The sequence below is a fragment of the Notamacropus eugenii genome, chromosome 2, assembly GCF_028372415.1.
Source record: "Notamacropus eugenii isolate mMacEug1 chromosome 2, mMacEug1.pri_v2, whole genome shotgun sequence".
Classification (NCBI taxonomy): Eukaryota; Metazoa; Chordata; class Mammalia; order Diprotodontia; family Macropodidae; genus Notamacropus; species Notamacropus eugenii.
Window position 1 is genome coordinate 319,858,043 of NC_092873.1, and position 17,565 is coordinate 319,875,607.

General features: G+C 40.5%; 1 protein-coding gene across 2 annotated transcripts in view; it reads left to right on the forward strand.

Annotated features, from left to right (window-relative positions):
- Positions 1-17,565, forward strand: part of PGS1 (phosphatidylglycerophosphate synthase 1) — a 42,392-nt gene that overhangs the window by 16,170 nt on the left and 8,657 nt on the right. For both annotated transcript variants that reach the window (XM_072645178.1, XM_072645179.1), the window contains exons 7-9: positions 803-981; positions 3,782-4,303; positions 15,513-15,661. In XM_072645178.1, the coding sequence (XP_072501279.1) occupies positions 803-981; positions 3,782-4,303; positions 15,513-15,661 (850 nt within the window). The remainder of the gene's footprint in view (positions 1-802; positions 982-3,781; positions 4,304-15,512; positions 15,662-17,565) is intronic.

Consider the following 17,565-nt stretch of genomic DNA (forward strand, 5'->3'; position numbering starts at 1 on the left):
AAATGTACATATGTTATAAATATAATGTAACTTTTGGTGATAAGCATTAGCAGGTAGGGGGAGGGAATCAGAAAATTAGGGAACACATGAGCTGAACTTTGGAGGAAAATGGGGATCCTCAGAAGTAGAAATGAGGAGAGGGGCACCTTCACCTTGGCATGGAGTTGATGTTGTATGTGAAGAACAGTAAGGTGGCCAGCTTCCTTAGACCAGTCCTGTACAACCTGCAGCCAAAGGATTTCAGTTGGCCCTCAAAATGTAGAGGAAAACATCCTTCATATGTAGAGGAAATACTTTTATCTGGCCACTTGGACCACAGGTTGTGCAGATCTGGCTTAAGACTATTTACAGAGTGTGATGGGGAGTAATATACTGTATATACTGGAAAGCTAGAGTGGAGCCAGGTGGCTAAGTGCTTTAAATGCTACAGGAGTTTGCATTTGAACCTTGGCAAAGGGGAGCCAAGGGAGTGATATGGTCAGGTCAGATTGTAGGAAAATCACATTAACAGTTGTGTGGAAGATGGATTGAAGTGGAAAGATACAAGTCAGGGAGGCCAATTGGGAGGCTATTTTGATAGTTTAGGCAAGACATGATGAGGGCCTAAAACAGGCTGATATGTGTGGAGAAAAGAGAACAAAGTGGGAAAGGTTGATTCTGTCTCCACAACAAGACTTAGCAATGAGTAGATGGAGGGAGAGTGTAGAGTCAAATGTGATTTCAAGGCTGTAAATCTGGGTGACTAGAAGAAAGTGATGCCCTTGACAGAAATAGAATTTTTACCCTGTTTCCCTCCCTCTAGTGCAAACCTGAGTGACTCCTACTTCACCAATCGCCAGGACCGATACGTGTTTCTGCAGGACTGTCCAGAGATTGCTGACTTCTTCACAGAGCTTGTGAATGCAGTAGGGGATGTATCCTTACAGCTTCAGGGGGATGATACTGTACAGATCGTGGAAGGGATGGTACATCCTTACAAAGGTAGGGGGGTTGTTCTGTATAACTTGATTGAGGTTTTGGTTAGGCAAGGATGAGAAGGGAGAGAGTGAGTTACCTGAGAGTAGTATGTTGCCAGTATATATTCTGATTCTTAGCTTCTTGAGCTGAGAAAAGCTTTTCAACTCTTGGGTATTCAGAGACATGTTTAAATCAGTTGTCTGCAGCAATCTCAGTCTTGATGAAAGTAAATCCCTAGGGTGTGGCTTTAAGTTGAGTGTTTTTTTTTCTTTTTTGTTCTTGTTGCTTTTGAAGGTGGCAGTGAATAAGTTACCATTTGATTTACACATTTGATTACACTTGGTATCTGATATTTCCAGTGAGTTGAGATAGTTGGGAATGCCAAGCCAGCAAGCTTAGTAGCATATTAACTCTTATTAGTATATATATAAGGCCACTAGAGAAGAGAACTTGCTTAATCTTAAGTTGACCAGACTTTCATTTAGCATTTGATGCTGTTTATAGCTCTTCATACCAGTTTGGTCTCTGCCCTTGTCAGTTTATCAGACTGTCTTCTTGAAAGATGATATTATGGTAGTCTTTTTTTTTTCCTGACCCTTTTGGGTATTGGGAATTAAGATGAGGGGAACCTATTGGCATTGGTGAGCTGGAGTAATTCTGTGACTTATTTGCTTTAAACCAGCTGACCTTCATAGTGTCCACTTCTATGATGCTGGACTTTGAAAATCAAGGTATCTCCACAATAGGCCTAGAAATGTGCAGTGGTTCAGTCTTGCCTCTTCATTCAGCTTTCTGCAGGAAAGAGGTCCAGTCCTTTGAATGAAGGAAACTTCAGTTACTAGAGTCTAGCCAGAGGAGAATCTGTGGTAAAAGACCTGGCACCAGGAAGGGTGGGAACAGTATGGGTTCTTTGCTTAGGGCAGTGAGCCAAGAACCAGCCCAGTACTTATAGGAAACTGGTAAATGATTATCTTTGATTCATTGGCTGGACTGCTCATGAGCATTTCCCTCCCAGACCACTGGCATACAGGGACTTCTGCAGCTCCTAACTACACATGAGTCTGTAGCCTCCTGCCCAGATAGTGAAATGGAAGAGCCCTTGCCTCCATTCTTTGCATGCAGGGAAATCTTGGTGGTGGTTAACAGTTCCCTTGGGGCCCAAGGGATTTTTACATTCTTTCAATTCCTGTGGCTTCAGCTGATTGTCTGTAAGAAGATTTGTGGTTGAAATCACAAGTATACTAGCATCTTAGTGAGGGTATCATGGGGGTTTGTGGAATAACAAAGAAGACTGAGAGGTTCCCATTCTCCCTACAGGAACATATGATATCTGTGTCTTCAAAACCATCCTCAACTTACTTTTCTTTTAAAGCTCATTCCAGCCCCTCTGTGCCAGCACTCCAAATACTGCTTTCAGGGATCCCTTCCCTTCACTTCCTTTCCTATAGATTCAAGGCTTCATTAGGAACCAATCAGAATCACTATGAGGAGTCAGGGTAAGTTCTAGAGTAGCAGTTCTTCATCTTTTTGTGCCATGGACCTATGGTGAAACCTGTGAACCCCTTCTCAGGAAATAGATGTCAATGATAATAAAAGGTTTTTTTTTTCCCCCATTCAAGTTTATAGACCCCTAAAATCTAAGGACCCCCTTTTTTGGAGGGAAGTGTCTGTGGAACCCAGGTTAAGAACCTTGTTCTAGAGTATGAGACCATATGCTTATTTTTAAATCTGCAGAGATTGTTGTAAGCAAAGTATTTTGCTTTAGTGTTTGTATTCACAGTACTTGCACTTAAGAACTTTGTGTTAAATCAAAGAAAAAAAAATCAGTGGTGGTTGTCTAGGCCCGTGGTCTTTCACTTAAGACTTTATCCAGGTAGCTCTCAGGTTGGCTCTGTCTCATCATCTGGAAAGATATTTGGGTTTTTTGTTTCATTTTCTGCTTCTGGTACCAGCTAGCCCCCTGAGATTGTGACTGCCTTACCTCTTCTACAAGATAAAAAACTCCCTGAAGAAAGAGACCATGTTTTAGAATTGTAAAGATGTAGAAGGGGATTTAGGTCTGTGCTTAGACTTGGTTTTAGAATTGTTTTAGTCCATTCCTTTTTATTGAGTTTCAATAAGGTATAGCTATTTAATCAAACCTGAGACAGTCTCATCCAAAGTTTACAGGACAGACTTAAACATGTAGAGAAGTAGAAAGCTTTTGGATAAAGAGATATCAACACTGTCTTCTGGTCAGGAGTGGGTAGTAGAGAGGCTGTGCTCAGGAAATCCAGGATGATTGAGATGAGGCTCTGTTGAAAAAGTGAGCCAGAAGGAGGGATTTGAGAGAGGATATTCAGGAAAGAGATGGGTTACTTAGGTTTTCACTTTGTCCCAGGAAGGTGTGTGGACACTTAGCTCATGTAGTATTTGGCAATAGTTGTCATCATCTTCATCATCATAGTGACAGCATGGCAAAACAGACACTGACAGTACTGCTTGTGGGGAAAATGGCAAGTCAACCCTTTAAGACTATAAAAAGTGACAGATAGTTGCTAATCTGCCTTTGTAGGGCCATTCCTAAACAAATGAAATCATAGGTCTAATAAAAAGAAACAATTTTAGCTGATAAATAGTACCCAACTAGTTAATTCAGGTTAACACCCCTGGTTACAACAAAGACCAGTTAAGAGAATTTAATTTGCAGAACCTCCACCACTTTGTATACAAAAGGCTGTATATTTATTGTTATTAGAGCCTGTGTCTTGACATTAAAGAACTATGGCTTGGAGTCCCTTCTGTTTCTTTTCCTTCTTCACTGATCTCCCCATGTCCTTTTCAGGAGACCAGACAGCATATTGTGAGGCAGCCAACAAGAGAGTCATGGATGTGATCAATGCAGCTCGGACTCGACAGCAGATGCTCCATGCCCAGACCTTTCACAGTGACTCTCTTTTAACCCAGGAAGATGCAGCAGCAGCTGGTGACCGGAGGCCAGCTCCTGATACCTGGATTTATCCATTGATCCAGATGAAGCCCTTTGAGATTAAAATTGATGAGATTGTTACAGAGACACTGCTAACAGAGGCAGAGAGGGGTGCTAAGATCTACCTTACTACTGGTTATTTCAACCTAACCCAGGCCTACATGGACCTGGTCCTGGGCACTCGGGCTGAGTACCATATTCTGTTGGCTTCACCTGAAGTGAATGGCTTCTTTGGGGCTAAGGGGATGGCAGGTGCCATTCCTGCTGCTTATGTCCACATAGAGAGACAGTTCTACAGTGAGGTCTGTAGTCTAGGGCAGCAGGAACGGGTACAACTACAGGAATACTGGCGGAGTGGTTGGACCTTTCATGCCAAAGGTAAGAGGATTATCCAGCATGAAGTGAATTCCCTTACACACAAGGAAATTTGATAGGAAAAATTAGGTATAGTAAGAATATGAGATCTCCCTGTCCCCATAGTTCAGTTCCAAGTTCCTACCTAGCTTACATAGTACCTTAACATAATTTATTTTCTCTGTTTAACTATGAATACCTACTTTTAAAGCACTTTTTATGCACTTTTTACATTTATCCCATTTTATATTTCAAAGCACCTTAGAAGGCACAGTGACACTTTTGTCTGGCATTGTGGGGAAAGGGGCTGTTTTATATAACTGCAACTTCTAGCTAATTGAATCTTATCCCTTTAAGGTTCAAACTTTTAAAAAAAAATCTCAAATCACTTTTCTTGGGACTCCCACTACACAGTAACCAGCCATCATAAACAGAATATATGGAATATAATATGTAGCCTCTTTTTGGTGACTCATGCTTTTCAAGATCCGTTAGAGGACTGTGTGTGATAGGGACTCTCAAAGTGTGACTTCTCATCCTATAGAACTCCAGAATTCTGTATTTTTTTCAGCTTTTAGATCTGCGTTAAAAAAATAGATTTTTATCTATTTTTACATTGCCTAGATTTCCCCCTTGGCAACCCTTTCCTTGGTGCTCCCAAAGAGTGAACTCTTTTAATAAACAATTAAAAGGAGGAAGAGAAAGAAAATTCAGCATAATTAATCAACATAATGAAAACTGAAGTTATAGGCATTGTTTCACACCTCTGGACCCTGAGTAAAGAAGGAGCAGGACTCCTGCCTTATCTTTTTGTGGGGGCTAAGATTGTTCAGGGGAATTTTGCCACATTCAGCTTTGGTTATTTTGGGGGTTCTTTCATCTTCCATTGTTGTGCTCATTGTTATGTTGTTTTTCTGGCTCTGCTTACTTCATTATGCATCAGTCTAAGTCTTAACATGCTTCTATATTCATCATGCTCATTGTTATAGTACAGTAATATTCCATTACATTCATGTATCACGGTTTGTTAAACCATTCCATAATTAATGGACTTTTACTTGGATTACTAGTTCTTTGCTACCACAAAAAGTGCAATTATAAATATTTTGGTGTATATGGAACTCTTCTTTTTTTCATTGATTTCCTTGGAGTTTGTCCCTAGAATCTTTGGATCAAAGGGTGGACATTTTATTGAGTCTGCATGATTTCAGATTGTTTTCTGAAGTGGCTGGACCAGTTCATGGCCCTAGCAGTAGTGAATGCATACATTATTAATGTGCCTGTCTCTTCCACAACTTTCAGTGTTGACTTCCCCATCTTTTTTCACCATTGATAGTTTGCTGGGTGTGAAGTTAAACCTCAGAGTTGTTTTGATCGGTATTTTTATTATATTAGTGATTTGGAACATTTCTTTCATATGATTGTTATTAGCAAGTAGTTTTTACTTTGAGAACTATTTGTTCACATCCTTTTGACCACTTCTTTATTGGGAATGGCTTTTGACCTTAGATTTTCCTGGTATTTGTGTACATATCTTCTAAAGAAAACCTGTATCAGAGTTTGATAATTTTTTTTTTCCCAGTTGACCACATCCCTTCTGGTTCTAGATACATTAATTTTGTTAGTGCAAAAGCTTTTCAGTTTCATGTAATCAGAATAATCTATTTTATCTTTTGTAATTGCCTACATTGTTTGTATATCTGCTTTTAAAACATTTTTCTTTTTATCTCTGGATGCTTGTTGGTATTCCTCCTTGCTTTTCATTGCCTGCCTCTTATTTCATTGGAATGAGGGGCTGCATGGTTTAGTAGAAGGAGCATTGAATTTAGAGAGACTTTTGGTTTGTCTTTCACTTGCAGTTTTACTACTTAGCCAAAGGCAAGTTACTGTGTCTTCATCTGTGAAATGGGAATAATAATACCTGCTCAGGAAAGAATTCAATTGTACAACTACAGGTATGTTGAGAGGATCAAATGAGATAATGTAACTGAAGTCCTTTGTAAATATTAAAACTTCATATAAATATCAGCTATTTTTATTGCTGAGAAACTCCCTAACCAAGTAAAAGAGTGAATGAAGGTTTCAGGGGTTTATTTATGAGTAAAGTGCATAGACTTTGTATCATCTGTCTTGAACTCTTGGACGCATTTTTGGCTTTGTGGTTCTTGGAGGGTAGTTGTGTGCACCAAGGATATCTGGTAGCTGACTTTTGGATAAGTGAAATACATAATAACACCTCCATATGAATATACAATCAAGATCATGCCATCATGACTGAGGTTAGGTTTTTTAATTCTTAGTCCTTGTTTTTTCTTTTGCCCATTGCTGTTGAAGGGAAGTGGTTCTCATGCAAATTAATCTTCAAGGTTAGAAGATTTAATTTAATTTAATTTAATTTAATTTAATTTAATTAATTAATTTAAGACTCCTCTTAATTGCCCATGGCCCAGACCTTGGGAGGAGAACATCCCAGGTATTACTTTTTGAGTTGACCAGGCCTGCACTCACTAGGGGCACTGGATTTTCTCAGGGAAGGTATGATCTGCCAGGTCTAGTGGGATGTGTGTAAAAGTTTAGATTTGGTGGTGTTATTGCTGAGAACAGAAAAAAGATAGATGCAGAGGAAAGTGAGTAAATTGTATTGCCCATTCTGTATCTACAACTGCTGCTAGAGTCGATGTGTGTACAGAGGCGCGTTAACTCCATACACACTTAGAGCGCTCTTTTGGCACATCTGGTGCTGCTTTGGGCCAGCTTTTTTCCTTCTAGCTTACCCAGGCCCAGCCAGCATGTTGGGAGGTTCCCCATCTGTCACTTCTGACTATGCTGGTGTATTGTTTCTCTGAAACTGGTCTGATAAACACTCAGTGACTCTCCGTTTCCAGTTGGAATAGAAACACCTGACTGGCTTTTCCAGTGTCTCACCTTTTCCCGGACTAATGTGCTCCTGCCACTCCCTCTCCCCCACAGGATGTGGGGCCCCAAGACCTGGGGAGACTTGGATGTTTTTGAAGCTGTGTTTGGGGGAGAGGAGCAGATAGAGAGGAAAGACAGAAGACACAGCTGTGTGTTCTGCTCCCAGTCTGAGGGACTTGTTGAATATAAGTGAACCTTACCCTGGAACTTACAAACTGAGTTAGGAGTGGAAAATTCTTTGTAGAGAAAACCATTTCCTGATGAGCAGCATGATGGGTCAGTAAAATTTATCAAGAATCTCCCTTTTCTGGTCTGTTTTTCTCTTGGTCCCTGATTTCAGCCAATTTGAAATAACAGCTCAACTCAACCACCCACCCCCATTATAGGATAGGTTGATGAATTTTATTTCCTTTAGTGAACAAACAGCCTTGTGTTTAACAGTTCTATGGAATAGAAAGGAATGTGTATATTCTTGAACTGCTGTTTATCTCAGTAATTCCTTTGTCCATACCATTGCTTCGGGCACCAAGCCTTCCAGGACAAACTTAGTACAAACCTTGTTGCTCCCTCTTAGAAGGTCATTGAAACCCCTGGGGAAGAAAGAGTGAGGAAGACATAATTGGTGTTCTTGTCCCCTGTTTAGACGTCCTTGCTGTTCAGTCTGTCCTCACCACCAGATCCTTTCAGCCTCTGGTATTTTTCTGCCCTCAACCCTTCTTTCTTCCCATAGTCTCACCCCAGTAAACATACATTTAAAAGGAAACTGACCATGGGAGAATTCACATACTGAGATGACTTTTAACTCTTATAAGGTTTCAGAGAAATAAATGAAAATTTATAGATAATGTTATGGTAAAATCCAACTTCAAATTCATTTCAGCTTTTTTTTTAACATCATGTTGTTAATTATTTGTCTTGCTAGAACCTGAGTGTTCGATTACTTGAAAATTTTTATTGGGATAGTATTTGTTGCAATAGTTCTTGACAAACTGAGCATAGGTCCACTAAAGTTCATGTAATACAGAAATTCCAAAAAGATTTCATTGAAAAAAGCGGGATGATGAGATACTTTCTCACTATTTAAAGAATATTTCATAAACCAGAGAAAACTTTGTAATATAATTTATCCAAGTTTAGATTTTGGTTTTTTATTACCAGACTGAGTTAAAAAATCTGAACGTAGCTTATACAGTATGCTAAGATTTTAAACCAACATCGTCTCCTGGAATTCAGTTCAACAAACATTTAATTAAGTAATTAAATGAAATATGTAAGATGCTGCAAAGTGCTAGGATTAGAAAGACAAAAAAGAAAGCCCCAACAGCCCCTGCCTTCAAGGAACATTCTTCTCAAAACACACTAGGCTCTGGAAGGCTAGGGACTTAGAATCTCTAGTGCCAGCTTTGCCACTAACTAGCTCTGTATGATTTTCAGTAATGCCCTTATAGGCCTTGGTTTGTTATTCGGGGTTAATAACACCTTTTCTTCCTATCCCCCAGGGGTCCACCGCAAACTTCTTTGGCCTTAATGACTTGGCTTCAGTCTGCCTTGCTTCATTACTACCCCTTCCTCTACTCTGGAGTCCTTCCATATCAACCATGCTGTTCCATCTCCATGCCATGGTCAGGGTATCTCCCCTTCCTGGGCTGCGGCTCCTCTTCACCTGACCCCTGCTTCTTACAATCTTTTGGCTTCCTTTAGATATCAGCTCAGGGACCAAAAAAACCTTTCCTGATCCTTCAGCTGCTTGTTCCCCTTTCTCCCCCTTTACTTTTTATTGATTTTGCCTACGTGTATACATTATTTCTCCTCATCAAGTGTAAATTATGTAAGCCTGGACTGTCTCCTCTTTGGCTTTGTATCCCTAAGGTCTAGGACAGTGTCTGACACTTAATAGATTTTTAATACATATTTTGAGTGACTGGTCAAATGAAATAATATATATGAAAATGCTTTTCAAATTTCAAAAAAAATTGAATAAGATGCTATAAAATTCAAATGCAGTCTTCACATTAAACTGAATGATATTTCATCTTTATGGCACCTTAAAGTGATGGTTTGGGGTAACAGGGTTTTTTCTTTATCTTATTGATGTGAAAATTGAAGCACTGAGAAAGAAAATGATTTGTTCTAGGTCATTAAGTTAACAGTAGAACAGGGAATTGTGCCCAACTCTGGCCTCTTATTTCAGAAATTTCCTCCCCAGATGTTTCTGTTGCTGGTCTTCAAGATGTTTCAATATCAATAAAAGTAACTGAAGTATGAGGTCTTTCCTTATTCCTGGCCTCCAGTAGAGGGTCTGATCTCAGGAGGGACTTGTTGAACTTCTGTTAGGCAACTGACAGATCTGATTCACAGTTTATCAGTTTCCTGTTGCATAGTTCTAAATTTCTTACTCTAACATGCCAGGACAAAGTAAGGGTCCTCAGCTGTGATGGAAGCAGATTCACCTATGAAGGGGATCCATCAACTCCTGACCTCAGAAGGAGAAAGCATGTTTGAGTATCTGACAGAATGGATCAATTAGCAATAGCCAGCATTTATTGGTTGCCACTGAACTAGACATGAAGTCTCAAAGAAAAGGAGCCCAAGGATAAAATTGATGAATCCTAGTTTCCCTTGTATTTTACTATGCCCCTTTTGTAGCCATTACTTTTGGGTTTTTTTGGTAAGAGCAGGAAACATACTACTTCTGGGCAAATTCCAGGCTCACTTCTATGCTGGAATCCAGCCCAGCCCAGCCCAGCCCTGCCTGGACACCCCACCCCAGTCCTGAAAGACAGCACCCTCCACACCCCCCTTTCAGGGCTGAAAGTTAGTGAAGTGGCCACACCTGTAATTCATGTTTGAGGTTTGGGGCTCAGCTTCCAGGTAGACATAGATAAGCATCAAAATGAAGGCATGTAGAAATGAACCTTGGGCTCAGAGCTGAATTGTAAAAGGGTGCATTTTTCTTTTAAGCTATAGTGAATTTGCTGGTTTTATTAATAAATGAGAAACTGGAGTAGGAGGGGTATTGAGATCTCTGCATTGTTTTGGGCCAGGGAAACCTGCTAATGATTATAAGATACTTTTTTACCACTTTCTGGCCAGGAAACTTGGAGCAGTACCTGAAGAATTCTAATTAACAGAACAGAGGCGAGGCAGTCTTCACCTATTTGGCTGGGTTAAATGTATGTGTGGTTTTTCCTCACCTGAGTGATGGGACAGGTGTGCTGGGTGGAGATTGCACACAATAGAAATAGAGCATTCTATTCTCTAGAAAAGATGTTGACATTCTTGACTTCCAGATTTCTGTGATCAGCAAGCACCCTGAGGATTGATACAATTCTCTGGAGCCTGGTTTGTCACTGAGATAGATGTGTTCTTAAAATTCTGAAACTTTCTCAACAGACATCCTATGTCAGAGCTTCAGAAAAGGCAAGAGGGGAGGGGTCACTATCCCGTCACTGCCAGCCCTCCTTCTGCCTTCTTGCATGGGAGTCGGGGCAGGGGGAGCATCAGGCCATGTGGGGTGTTTGGACCTACAGGAGATTTCTCCCCATTATTCCGATCTTATTCCCTGTCATGTCTTCCACATGCTCTTAAAGGACCTTTTAACCTTAGAGGTGTTCTTTCCTTCCAAGACTAGGGAATTGTAAAAGATGACAGTGGCAAGTGTTGATTCCAGCCTGTGAGGTAGGAATGGTGATGAGGGGAGGCCTAGTCTAGGAAGGCCAGGTGGTAACAATTCTATGGCATTTGGTTGGGAAATGCAGCATTTCTGCAAGACAAGTGAGTCAGAAGCTCCACTTCCCCACTCTTCAGTGTGTCTTCAGCTGCAGTTTGGATCTGAACCCCTGGCCTCTGGAATGAGGTTTATGGAAGTAGCCTCTAACCTTTCAGACTATGAAGTCTTTTTTTGACCTTAAAACCTCCCCCCTCCAATGATAGAACTTGCACTCTGTTGATTGAAGAAGGTCATTTCAGAACCCTTTGACATCATCCCCCATTATCTCCTTTCTCACAGATTCTGACAACAAAGGGTGGCCCTTCTTGATAAGGTCCATCTGTCCATGTACACATGACCTTAATCACGTCTCCTTTCGGCTTCTCCAAAAATTTTTAAACCCTTTTTTAATCTTTTAACTTCAGTCTTTATATTTACTGCTATCAAAATACCCATCTCCCTCCTCCTTACTAGCCCCTATCATGCTCTCAAGCTATTATCTACTTGTTTAGATTTCTAGACAAAGCTGTCTCCATTCATTGCCTTCACTTTTTCTCTTTTCACTTACTCCTTAAACCTTTGCATTGTAACTTGTGACTTCATCATAAAGTTACCATTGATTATTAATCACCAGATCTGATAGTCTTTGCTTTTCATCTCTCTCAGACTGTTACATTTGACACTGTTGATTCCTCTTAGTTAATCCGTTCTCCTTTTTGGATTTTCCTGACTCTTGGTTCTACCTAAGTTCTTTTTGGTATGCTTAACCAATTCATTATCTAGATAGAGACCTCCTTCCTCAAGACAGTGTGCAGTCTAATATAGGCTCTGCACATTTTCACATTAGTCATGTTGCATGGAAGAATTATAACAAATAATGTAATAATAATGTTTCTTAATCATGAGATAGAAAAAGTAGTCTGCTTCTCTCCACGTTCTGACTCCATAGTTCTTTCTCTGAAAGTGGATGGCATTTTCCATTATGATTCCTTTGGAACTGTTGTAGGACCTTGCATTGCTGAGATGAGCTAAGTATCAAAATCAGTCATCACTCACTGTGGCTGTTAGTGTACAGTGTTCTACTTCTGCTCACTTCACTCAGCATCAGTTCATATGAGTCTTAGAACTTGTATATTTTGAGGACCCTTTGAATGTAATTGGTTTCCTTTCTAATACAATGTATTTTATTTTTTTTGCATTTGAAAATATTCTGAGAAGGGGTCCCAAAAAGAGTACATGACATACAAAAAAGATAAGGACACTTCTGCAATCAAATATAAACTCTTTAGCTTTAAAAAAGCCTTTCAAAACTTTGTCCCAATCTCTCTTTCCTGTTTCCTTGAACATAACTCTCCTCCGCTCCATTGGTCTTCTCTCTCAGCAAAATGCACACACTCCCTTCAAGAAGTGGTTGAAGGACCACCTTTTATACAAAGCCTTTACTGATCTCAAGTGCTAGTGCCCTCTCAATGTGCCTTGTATTAATATATTATTATTATATAATATTATATTATTAATATATATTATTATGTAATATATAATAGTATTAATCTATATAGTATTCTTATTCTGCATATGTGTATCCATGCATATACTTCCATAGGGGCTGCTCAGTGTCAGAATACTTAGTATTGGACTTCGAATAAGGAAGACCTGAGTTTAAATCTTGCTTTAGACACTTAGCTGAGTGACTTAGGGCAAGTCATTAAAGAAAAAACATTTGCTTCTCTGAGCCTCAGTTTCATCTCCTGTGAAACGGGGTAATAATAGCAACTACCTCCCAAAGTAGTTGTATCAAATGAAATTAATGTGTAAAGTGCTTTCTTAAATAATATATAAATGCCATTTTTTGTTTATTATTTTTATTATCACCCTGTTATAATAGAAACTCTTTGTGAGTAAGGATTGTTTCATTCATTGTATTTATGTCCCTAGTGCAAGGGTGGGGAATCTGCAGCCTCAAGGACAAATGTAGCCTTCTAGGTTCTTGGGTACAGCCTTTTGACTGAGTGCAAGTTTAGCTGAACAAATCCTTTTATTAAGGAGATTTGTTCTGTGAAGTTTGGATTCAGTTATAGGGCCACACTTGAGGACCTTGTGGGCTCCATGTGGACTTGAAGGGTGCAGGTTCCCCACCCCTGCCATAGTGTCTTGCACAGAGCAATAGATGCTTAATAAATTCTTGTAGATTGGTTGAAGTAGTGGAGCAGGCCTTAAGGTCACTCCTGCATCCCACATTCAAGTCTCCTAATGTTCCCTGGTATTTGAACAAACACTAAATTTTTGATCTAGAACTAGTTCTCAGATTGGTGCCTGAAGAGTTAGGCTTCTTATTATATTATGGAAATGGCTATAATTTTGTATTTGGTCTGAATTAATAATTTACTTAGTAATCACCGATATTTCACAAGTAAGCACTCTTGCCATTGAGAGTTGTTCTTAGTCTTTGGGTGAAAAAGAAAAGTAGATAAAGTGGGAATAAATAATGAAGGGATCTGTATACTGAAAAATTGGAACCCAAGATCTTTGACAACCCTTTTAGTTGTGGTTGCCCCCAAATGGACTCTGCAGGGGCCATGAGTTAGTCCAAAAAGAAATGGGGAAGAATGGAAAGAGACAAACCTAGTAAGATCCCTCACTTTAGATGCTGTAAACTGACTGTCCTTGGTTCAAGGGCTATATTTTGACTGATTACGACACTTTTTTGAGAGAATGCATCTAGATCTAATTCAGAACAAGGAGATTTCTAAGAACATCTTGACTAAAAGATTGTCAGTCTGCTGTCTCTTCCTGTAACACACTTTCCTTCTCCCCATACTATGTGCCACATCAAAGCCATTCAGTTGCCTGGGTCAGTTCATCTGTTGCATCTCCTCAAGTGAAAAGACCTGACCAGGGCCAACCACAGTGAATTATTCTGACTTCATTTTAGCTCCCATACCCCATCCCCAACCTGGGGCTAAAGGGAATAAGAGATGATAGACAAGAGTATCTTCTTGTTCTGAATTAGAATTAGGAAATGGCCTTCTGTTTTAGATCTCCTGTTGCATACTGTTGATTCATCTGTAATGGCCTTGTGCATCTGAGTTGGGTAAAGGTTTTGGACAGTCACAGAATAGATTGACAATGTAGGGAGTGTTTGAGCACAGCAGAGTCTGTGAAAGTGAACCCAATAGATGAAAGGAAATGGGCCCAGTTAGATTGCACCAATGTTGACTTGTGCTGCTAGGATATGCCTCCTAGGTGACAGTGTGCAATTGAATGATGGGAATAGAGGTCCAGTCCTCTCTCTGTGTCTCTATGACTGGGCTTCCAGACTTCCCTAAAAACCACACTTGCTTTCTTTTGGTAGGGAGAGCCTAGTGAGATAATCATGAGATAAGTGGCCCAGGTAAGGGTTGCCAACAAATGTAAAGATGTTCATTGGGCTTCTTAGGGTAGGAGGAACACTGAGACATCTGGTCATGGTTTTAGGAAAGCTGAGACCAAAAGTTTTCAGTGAATTGAAATGTCCTTATGGTAACTCAGGATTTCCCAGGGTTGGAGAGAGAAGGAAATGCCCATTACTACTGGGGGATGTCCATACTTCACTCTTCTTAATCTTTAGTGATGGGACAGAAAAATTCTTTTAGTTTCCTAAACCCAGATAGAAGTGGCCTTACCTACTCAGAGTTCCTGAGCCCCCCAAGACCAGTATTTTTTGTTTTTGTTTAAAATTTCAGTTTCAGATCCTCTTTCTCCACTCCTCCCCTCCTCTGCCCCCCCCTGCATCAAGAAGACCAGAGACCCATTATACATGCAAAACATTTCCACATCAGCCACGGCCAGTGTTAATGAGTATTTCCTAGACTTACTAGGTATCATGAGCACATGTGCTTTTTATTGCCAGGAAGCAGTTAGCTGTACGATGAGACTTCTCTTTTCACTTACAGTTCTTAGGAAGGAACTGGGTAGTCTCTCACTAAACCTGGGGCTCTTAAATTTCAGCTGAAAAGCACAATCAGGTCAGGATGTGGTAGCCAAGTCAGAGACTATGCAAGAGATTGAGGGTACTGAAATTCTCTGAGGAGGGAAAGACCGTGGCTGGCGGAGGTGGTTGACAGTGTACAGACTAGAAGGACATTTGGACATACTGAGATACTGGGCTCTTTAAAAGTTTTAAACAAAAACCCCAAAATGCCAACTCTTGGTCATGCTATTAGTGGTTGGGCAAAGAGGCCAGAGTTGCTGAAGTGTAGCAGCTCATGCCAGGAAGCATCTGGGTAGTGCTGAGTAGGGCAAAGTATTGACCATTGATCCTGAAGACTGCTGAGTTTGTCTGTATTGAACAAGAGATAACCTGAATGCCCCCAGCCTCTTGCAAGTATGGCAGATGTAGCTAGGAAGGGAGAACATAGAACCTTAACCAGAGGCTCTGTTTGTGGAAGTACTGGTGGGGAGAATAGCATTACTGCTTCAGCCTTCCCAGTCCTCCAGCCATAGCCATTTCATTTCCAGTAAAACTCCACTGGTTGGATGCATTTATTTGAAGTTGAAACAACACTCGGAGAGGATTTCAGCAGATTCTTTGCTCATTTCCTCTGTCTGCACATTTCCTTTTCCCTGCAGGCCTGTGGCTGTACCTGGCAGGGAGCAGTCTGCCCTGTCTCACGTTGATTGGCTCTCCTAATTTTGGATACAGGTCAGTTCATCGGGACCTGGAGGCCCAGATTGCCATTGTGACAGAGAACCGAGCTTTGCAGCAGCAGCTCCACCAGGTGGGTTGGCACCTTTGGGGATATATAGCTGGAACTTCAGTTTTACCTTTGAGTCCAATGTGCTACTGTGACCCACAATGGTAACTAAAACTCTAGGAGGTAGTTGACATCAGGTTCCTCCTGGGGACTGCTTCCTGCTGGGAAGTCTAGATCAGAGTGGGAAAGAAGCCTGCTTTTCCCCAGGGAGTGAATCCTCCTTTTATGGGAATGGTTGGTCCCTATAGACAAACCCAGAGGAACCTTTCTGAGAATCATTTCTTGGCTCTCCTGTGGCCACAATTCTAGTACAGCCAAATCCACTCTCCCTGATCAGAACAGCTGCCTGGCAGCTTAAGACTTTTTTTTTTTTTAAATTAGGATTAGAACCATTCTAAGAGAGTAAAGTCAAAAATTGCTTAGATCTCAGTTCTCTTCAATAGAAACTCCCATGCAGGGTTTAGTCATTTCAGGAAAGTATTCTACAGAAGAGGAACAAGCTGCTTGGGAATATTAGGGGCAAGGGCATAGAGTAGTCCAAAAAACTACATGAAAAAGTGAGAGAAGAAAAATTTGGAAAAGAAAGTTAAAAAATCCAGAGCTTTAAACTGCCTTAAATATCAGCACAAAAGGAGACTTTAGTAGTTATAGAAATCTCTGAAATAGAAACTTAGGAGGTAAAAATGACTGTTTTCCAGAAGACTAATACCAGCCTCTGGAAATTTGTCATGGTTTTAGTGTCCAGGCCATTAGCCACTTTACATAGTGATGCTATATTATCATCTAGAAACATAACAGAAAGATAGAAACAGCCTGGAAAGAGAAAATATTCATCTACCACTAGCCTGGGACTGTATTCAAATAGCATTTAGTGATGGACTTGTGTTGGACTGAGACTCATCAGCTGATTGGTTTCATTTCCCCTTTAAGGTGACGTAAGAAAGAACAGAAATAGAAGCAGTAAGATTGGCTGTCCTCATTTAGAGTATGGTCACTTGGACTTTCTGAGATATTTTTCTTCAGAAGAAGAAGTCTTATCCTTAGTATCAGTTTTCCCCCTAGTTGGAAAAGGGAAGGAGTCAAGGCTTTCCTTTGACCTTGGAGGAAACTTCTCCACAGAGAGCTAACTTCTTGACATCTTTCCTAGGGTCATGTGGTAAGTTGGTATAGGCCACCTCTCCTTCAAGTCCCAGGTGATCATCTCTCCTAGATAGCTTCCATCGCAGAAAAGCCTTTTCTGGAGTATTCAGTTGGGTCTGGCTTTACCAAGTTGGAATGTATGGAATAAGAGAAACTCAATTTCCTCTTAACTGTGGAAGGGAGTTAAAAAAAATTTTAGGAGACCCCCTCCTAAACTCCTAAAAAACTCACTTAAAGTTTACAAGTAGTTTCCTCAAAGTAGCCTCATGATGTGGCATGAATATCAAGGCCTACATGATAGTCATATTCTCTACCTTTTACCCAACCTAAGTAGAGAAGCTAGCTGTTGTCTTGGTTAGAGTAGGCTTTCATGATCACAACATTGGACCCTTCCACTTGGACCACTTTGCTTAACGTGCATAAATCAGCACACTAGGGAAGTGTCTGGGATAGATCTAGACATAGTTTAGGTCACCTTTGAACCCAGATCAATCCTTGAGCATGAGGAGAATGTCTGTGCCGTGACCCCTTCCAGTTACCCTTTTAAGGGTCTTGCCTTACTGCTTCCATTCCTCACATGCCAGTCTCATACATAGGACTTCTGCTCTGTGTGTCAGCGTTCATAAACTTCAGCTGTTGACTTCATTTTTGGACTTTTGCTCCCAGATGTTCGGGAACTACTGTTGTGAAATTGTTTGCCCCTTTGTTGTTGTACAGGGAAATGAGAATTGCCTTGTTTCCCTGGGCCCCTGCCTCTCTAGACTTTGATAATCCTGATAGTTGTTTGG